The 7,404-nt window shown below is 51.1% G+C and overlaps 1 protein-coding gene across 2 annotated transcripts; it reads left to right on the top strand.

The window, feature by feature from the left end:
- Positions 1 to 768: 768 nt before the first annotated feature.
- Positions 769 to 6,834, top strand: RGS16 (regulator of G protein signaling 16). 2 transcript variants are annotated; one of them, XM_032136854.2, is made up of 5 exons: positions 769 to 942; positions 2,122 to 2,232; positions 2,984 to 3,048; positions 3,336 to 3,502; positions 4,953 to 6,834. In XM_032136854.2, exons 1-5 carry the CDS (start codon positions 899 to 901, stop codon positions 5,172 to 5,174), a joined length of 609 nt encoding a protein of 202 aa, XP_031992745.1. In that variant the 5' UTR covers positions 769 to 898; the 3' UTR covers positions 5,175 to 6,834. The 2 variants fall into 2 exon arrangements, with proteins under 2 accessions (XP_031992745.1, XP_031992746.1); XM_032136855.2 differs by having other exon boundaries at positions 773 to 942; positions 2,987 to 3,048; positions 4,953 to 6,818.
- Positions 6,835 to 7,404: the final 570 nt, after the last annotated feature.

Raw genomic sequence — 7,404 nt, forward strand, 5'->3', positions numbered from 1 at the left:
TAGGGGTGTGTGTGTGTGTGTGTACAATGGAAAAAGAATGGTAAATTCACATTTGAATTTTGGAGCCAACACCTACTAGCTGCACGTCTTTGAGCAAATTATTTAATATGAGTCTTAGTTATGTGCCTAGCACATAGTAGGTGTTCAATAAACTACTCATCCCTATCCTACCTGTCTGTCATCTCCAACTGTGCTCTTGGGCAAGTTTATTTAGCTTTCTGATTCTCGGTTTCTTCAACTATAAAATGGAGATGATGATGATGAAGAAGAGCTTACTTAGCCCCGTGTCCATCAGGGTAGGAGCCTCGTAAAGGGTACTTATCAGTATAATCAGATGCTGTTTTGCCCAGGTTTGCACCCTGTGCGCCTGTCCTTCAGGACCCAGCAGGTTCAGACTTGCCTGCGATCAAAGCCCTGTGTGCCTCCCAGACCCACCGCCTCCGTGCAAACTCTCCCAACACGACACCGCTGCGTGAGCTTCCTGCTGTTACTAGAGGTCGGCAGGTATTTTTCCCTAGGAAACTGGGTGTGCACGTCTCATCCCCGTGCCAATTCTCTTGCCGCTTTTCCTACCACACGCGGCGTCCTCCGGGCGGAGGGTGCAGCTCCGCGTGCTCCAGCTGCGGCGAAAGTTGCACCCGGCCCAGTCTGGCTGCGGGCCCCGCCTCCGCCTTCTCAGCGCCCAGCCCCGCCCTCCGATTGGTCAGCAGTGCCCAGCCCCGCCCCGCTCCTCCGAGGGGATTAAAGCAGCGGCCGCTCAGTCTGGGCGCTTGCAGGCTGCTAAACCCAACCCCGGTTGACTAGCACCTGCTACCGCGCCTTTGCTTCCTGGAGCTCGCAGAGCCTCCTGGAGCCTGCCACCATCCTGCCCACTACGTGCTGCCCTGCGCTCGCAGCCATGTGCCGCACCCTGGCCGCCTTCCCCACCACCTGCCTGGAGAGGTAAGGGAAGCTTGTCCAACTGCTTGGGGGAAGTCCCACCAACTCATAGGAAGTGGAGCGGCAGGCCTGGGGACCTGGATGGGCCCGGGGATGGGGCTCTAGAGGCTTGAGTAGAGAGATAGAGGCGAACTTGATGCCACGTGCTCAGATTCCAGGAGCACGGAGAAAGCAAGGGGAAGGGAAGCAAGGGCCGGCTGCTTGCAGCCATCCCCATCCTCTGACAAACTGCAGTGGTGCTCAGGTGACCTGCTGAAGACCCGGCTCAGGAAGGCCACGTTGACATTTCCAGGCAGAACTGAGCCTGCCCATTTCTTAAGCATTTGTTTTTCATTCCTCAGACCAGAGCTAGGGGCATTGCCTCCTCTGCCCCTGGAAGACAGGGAGATTTTTTTTGTGTATGTGGGGTGTGTGGGGTTGGGGGATCCCACTGTTGAGGGTGTGTCCATATTCCAGAGAGCTACTCAACAGCTTCCAATCGTTACTGGCTGGGAAGGAAAAAGTAAAGATGAAGGCAGGAATCAGTTTCCCACACAGTTCAGAAATACTCCTGAAAACAATGCTGAGTTCTTTTTTGAATCAACAGGCACGAAGAGAGATCAGTGTAACTTTAGGGAAAAGCCCATATATGCAGTGTGTGTATTACCCAGAAAGTGTAAGACCTACCACGGCATAGCTCAAACATTGCTTTTGTTGCTTTGGGGTTGATGATGCTGATAAGAGAAGCACAATTTGGGCCTGGAGACAGCCAAGAGTTTCCAAGAACTCTTTTTTTTTTTTTTTTTTTTTTTTTTTGAGGCAGAGTCTCGCTCTGTCGCCCAGGCTGGAGTGCAGTGGCGCAATCTCGGCTCACTGCAAGCTCCGCCTCCCGGGTTCACGCCATTCTCCTGCCTCAGCCTCTCCGAGTAGCTGGGACTACAGGCGCCCGCCACCACGCCCGGCTAATTTTTTTTGTATTTTTAGTAGAGACGGGGTTTCACCGTGGTCTCGATCTCCTGACCTTGTGATCCGCCCGCCTCGGCCTCCCAAAGTGCTGGGATTACAAGCGTGAGCCACCGCGGCCGGCATCCTTGAGGCTAAAGTTTGGGTGGCGCCACCCAGAGCTCTTCTGGGACCCATAAACCTCTCCACACTGGCTGAGCAAATGAGAGAATGCTTTCATGTTCCTGATTTGTTTTTCAGAGCCAAAGAGTTCAAGACACGTCTGGGGATCTTTCTTCACAAATCAGAGCTGGGCTGCGATACTGGGAGTACTGGCAAGTTTGAGTGGGGCAGTAAACACAGCAAAGAGAAGTAAGTGTTGCTGACCAGCTCAGGGCTCCGAGAAGGGAGGGAGCGGGAAGGGAGTCATGAGGAGGGAAATATAAGGAGAAGCCAGGACACGCTAGGTGGACCTTGGCAACACCGCCCTAGAGATTTTAGTGGGACTTGTTGCTGGACTGTTATGACTACTTGGCTCATGCGTGAATGGGTAGGTGGCTCCAGGGCTCCAAGTCCTTCCACAGATGAGGGCACACAGGGCATGAATGCCTAGTTACCAGACTCTCCCACCTGGGGATTCATTGCACATGCATCCAGGGCTAGGTCAGAATCCAAGACCACTTGAAGTTTTTATTAATGACTCTAGCATGCACCTTGCCTAGAAACTCTTTCATATTGGCTATCAACTGTACCAAACTCTGCAGTTATGTGTAGATGTAATGTCTATTTATGAGGCCCTTATTTCCTTGGGAAGGTGTACAAAACAAATCTTTGAGAGTCAGGGGAATTGAAATAATTTTTGGACAGAGAAGAGACAGGCTTAGAGATACTGACTGAGGACTGAAGGGTCCCTGGCTTTGATTTCTGGTTGCTGAATTGTCCTCTAGAAAACACTACTGCTTACTCTAAGTCCAACTAAGAGTTTGAGCGTCAGCTTCAACAATTACCAAGCAAGCCTTTCTGTGAATTTTACGCAATTTTCCATCAGAGTTCTGGCTAGAATTTGTACTATGCTTTGGTTTGTTGATTTTTTTTCTTACTTTTTTTTCTTTTTGTCTTTTAGTAGAAACTTCTCAGAAGATGTGCTGGGGTGGAGAGAGTCGTTCGACCTGCTGCTGAGCAGTAAAAGTGAGTAGGAGCCTTTTGTGTCTGTCTCTGGGTGGCACGTGTGTACTCATGTGCTTTGGAGCCAGCCCCGGGACTGCTGAGAGCCTGGGCAGAATAATAGTAGTAGTAATAATAATAATAATGATCCCCTAGTGTGCCAGCCTCTATTCAACATACAAAGGCAGGTCCTTGTTCAAGAAAATTATGTTCTAAAAATAGAGCCATTAAGTGCAATTGCTTTCCTTTCTTCTTGTATTCCCTGCTGTCCCTCCGGCTGACCTGTTTCCTCCTCTTTCCTGCAACCCCAGATGGAGTGGCTGCCTTCCACGCTTTCCTGAAGACAGAGTTCAGTGAGGAGAACCTGGAGTTCTGGCTGGCCTGTGAAGAGTTCAAAAAGATCCGATCAGCTACGAAGCTGGCCTCCAGGGCACACCGGATCTTTGAGGAGTTCGTTTGCAGTGAGGCCCCTAAAGAGGTTAGAGCCCCCGTATGCCCAGTGAATCCTCACGACCCTGCCTGCTCTTTCCCCTCTGCGAGTCAGGGCTAGTGGGGAGGAAGGGCTACGTGTAGAAGTAGAAGGGCCTTACTTGGCACAGGGGTGAGTGGGCTTCTGTGACCAGAGACTAGGAAAGCCAGGCTCAGTGCCACTCCTGGGTGCTTAACCCTATGACTCACGATGGGGCAGGATGGGTTGGCAGGTTTTTCGGCTTCTGTCCATACCCACCTTTATAAACCCATCCGTTTTTAGAGGCTCAAAACACTTACCAACTGGGGAGACAAGGTCAGCACAGGGACCTTATATAACCTGGCTCAGTCCCCAGGCTGACCTGCCTGAGGCCTGCAGGTCTGTGGTCTGTGATTTTTTTGTCTACCTTTCCTCCTGGCCGCTACGCATGGCAGCTGCATTTGCTAAAGAACACAGCGCCACCTGGTGGAGAGATAAGAGTAATGCCTTACTTTTGTACCTTATTTTTGTTTTCTGACCGCTGATTGATTCCACATAATTCTGTAAAGGTGTATTGAGCCCCAATTGTATTCAAGACACTGTTACAGTCACTGTGTATGTCACAGTGAACCAAACAAAGTCCTTTACCTGGTGAAACTTATAATTTGAGTGGGGGAAGATGCCAATAACCAACTAGACAAATATATGCCAGGTGATGAGCTATGCACTCATAAAAATACAGCAGGAAATGAGAGACAGGGAGTACCAGAGGTAGGGCCTGGGAGGAGATACGGTTTTCCATTCTATAAAGGGAAGTGAGGACATATGAACAGAGATATGAAAGAATTCAGGGAGGGAAGAATATTCCAACACAGGAAGCAGCAAATGCGATGGCCAGAGCCTTCCTGTCACAGTTGCGGATGAGCAAATAGAACTGTGTAGAGCAGGGCAAGAGCAGGAGATGAGGTCAGACATGAGGCGGATGGCCAGGTGTGGGCGCGGGGAGCCCCGTGGGCCCAGCAAGCCCTTTGGCTCTTCCTCTGAAAGACATGAGGAGACAACAGAGGTGCTACTGAACTGAGTTGGGTTTTTAAAGGCTCACTGTAGCAGCTGGGTAGAGAACAAACGGCAGGGATGGGGGGTAAGGTAGCAGAGAGACCAGGTAGGAGGCCTTGGTGCAAATCCCAGGAGAGCTGATAGTGACTTGAAGCAGGGTTGCTGTAGAAGAAAGGGTGAAAGGGGATTGCGTTTGTATACATTCCTGATAGATCCTCATGTTAACTCTGAGAGATTGGAGGACAGACACTGGATCAGATGTGGGTACAAGCCCAGAGCTGAAAAGCTAGTGATCAACCCAGGAGCCCCCACTTCCTGATGCAGCATCCGGTGCTCTTTCCAATCCCCAGCCTGCCGTTGGCCCTCCCTCAGCCATGCCCACCCTCTTCCCCAACTCACCCTGTGTGTGTCCTCCTTCCCACAGGTCAACATTGACCATGAGACCCGCGAGTTGACGAGGATGAACCTGCAGACCGCCACAGCCACATGCTTTGATGCGGCCCAGGGGAAGACACGTACCCTGATGGAGAAGGACTCCTACCCACGCTTCCTGAAGTCGCCCGCTTACCGGGACCTGGCTGCCCAAGCCTCAGCCGCCTCTGCCACTCCGTCCAACTGCAGCCTGGCCGAGCCCTCACACACCTGAGTCTCCGCGGCAGTAAGGAAGCCAGCCGGGAAGAGAGGTGGAGTCACCCATCCCCAAGGTGGCTGCCCCTGTGTGGCAGGCAGGTTCTGCAAAGCAAGTGCAAGAGGACAAAAGAAAAAAAAAAAAAAAGCGCTCCAGCAGCCTGTTTGGGAAGCAGCAGTCTCTCCTTCAGATACCGTGGGACTCATGCTGGAGAGGAGCCGCCCACTTCTAGGACCTGTGAATAAGGGCTAATGATGAGAGTTGGTGGGGCTCTCTGTGGGGGAAAAAGGTGGTACGGGGGTTAGCATGGGCTCTCGTTCTCACCGGAGAAGGAAGTGTTCTAGTGTGGTTTGGGAAACGTGGATAAAGGGAACCGTGAAAATGAGAGGAGGAAAGACATCCAGATCAGCTGTTTTGCCTGTTGCTCAGTTGATTCTGATTGCATCCTGTTTTCCTAATTCCCAGACTGTTCTGGGCACGGAAGGGACCCTAGATGTGGAGTCTTCCCCTTTGGCCCTCCTCACTGGCCTCTGGGCTAGCCCAGAGTCCCTTAGCTTGTACCTCATAACACGCCTGTGTGTCTGTCCAGCCTTGCAGTCACGTCAAGGCCAGCAAGCTGATGTGACTCTTGCCCCATGCGAGATATTTATACCTCAAACACTGGCCTGTGAGCTCTTTCCAAGTCAGTGGAGAGCCCTGAAAGGAGGCTCACTTGAATCCAGCTCAGTGCTCTGGGTGGCCCCCTGCAGGTGGCCCCTGACCCTGTGTTGCTGCAGGGTCCACCTGTGAGCAGGCCCGCCCTGGGGCCTCTTCCTGGATGTGCCCTCTCTGAGTTCTGTGCTGTCTCTTGGAGGCAGGGCCCAGGAGAAGAAAGTGTGGAGGCCTCGGGGAGTGGCTTTTCCAGCTCTCATGCCCCACAGTGTGGAACGAGGCAGACAAGGATCCTAGGAAACAAATCTCTTGGCAGTCCCCGAGAGTCCTGCTGAAATCCAGCCAGTGTTTTTTGTGGTATGAGAACAGGCAAAAAGAGATGCCCGAGATAGAAGGGGAGCCTCGTGTTTCTTTCCTGTGGACATGAGATGAACCACTGGAGAGGGCAGAGGTGGCCCAGGACCATGGCGCTCTTAGAGTGCAGAAGCTAGGGGGAGAGGCTGCTTGGAAGGGCAGGACTGGGGATAATCAGAACCTGCTTGTCACCTCAGGGCATCACCAAACAAACATTTCCTGATGGGAATTCCTGCAGCAGAGCCCAGGCTGGGGAGGTGAATTACCCAGGGCAGCCCCTTTGCGGCCCAGGATAATCAACACTGTTCTCTCTGTACCATGAGCTCCTCCAGGAGATTATTTAAGTGTATTGTATCATTGGTTTTGTGTGATTGTCATAACATTGTTTTTGTTATTGTTGGTGCTGTTGTTATTTATTATTGTAATTTCAGTTTGCGTCTACTGGAGAATCTCAGCAGGGGTTTCAGCCTGACTGTCTCCCTCTCTCCACCAGACTCTACCTCTGAATGTGCTGGGAACCTCTTGGAGCCTGTCAGGAACTCCTCACTGTTTAAATATTTATTTATTGTGACAAATGGAGCTGGTTTCCTAGATATGAATGATGTTTGCAATCCCCGTTTTCCTGTTTCAGCATGTTATATTCTTACAAAATAAAAGCAAAAGTCAAATATGACATCCTGTCTGCAAGTGCTGTGTGGGTCAGGGGCAAAGGGGAAGTGTTGTGGAGAGCTCTGGGGAGGAGCTGGCTTTTGGGAATTCCACAGGGCAGGCGAGTAAGCTTCCATGGCACAGGCAGAAAGAAGTACAGGGAGAGCTCGATGTTCACCTGGTACCTGCCAGAGTCAAGAGAAGGGATAGGTTCTAACGAGGCTGCTATGATCAGTGACTTTTTAAGCTCATGACAGCCCCACTTGGGTTGGGCTGTTGTGTGGATTGGACTGGGCTCAGCCCACTGTCATTTCAGAGCCCATATCTTTTGCCCACCTGTCCGGGACTCAGCATGAGCCATTCCCAGTCCTGCCTATAACAGTGCAGGGGTCAGTACCCCTTGGTCAAGTAGCAAGACATCATCAGTTAGGTGGTGACTTTTGTAGGATTTTTACTTTTAAAAGTAATTTGTAATTAAATCTTTTGTAATTTATATTCAAGAAATTATTATTCTTTTTATAATTTCATAGAAGTATCTGCAATGAGGTATATGAAGCCACTCTGTACACGAGGCTGCTCCATTCTGTGGGCCGAG

Source organism: Hylobates moloch, unplaced genomic scaffold (assembly GCF_009828535.3).
Source record: "Hylobates moloch isolate HMO894 unplaced genomic scaffold, HMol_V3 SCAFFOLD_18, whole genome shotgun sequence".
NCBI classification, from domain to species: Eukaryota; Metazoa; Chordata; class Mammalia; order Primates; family Hylobatidae; genus Hylobates; species Hylobates moloch.

Coding starts and splice junctions, on each gene's coding strand:
- RGS16 (XM_032136854.2), top strand. CDS start 899: ATGTGCCGCACCCTGGCCGCCTTCCCCACCACCTGCCTGGAGAG. Junction 943..2,121: donor CCCACCACCTGCCTGGAGAG/GTAAGGGAAGCT, acceptor TTTGTTTTTCAG/AGCCAAAGAGTTCAAGACAC. Junction 2,233..2,983: donor AGTAAACACAGCAAAGAGAA/GTAAGTGTTGCT, acceptor TTTGTCTTTTAG/TAGAAACTTCTCAGAAGATG.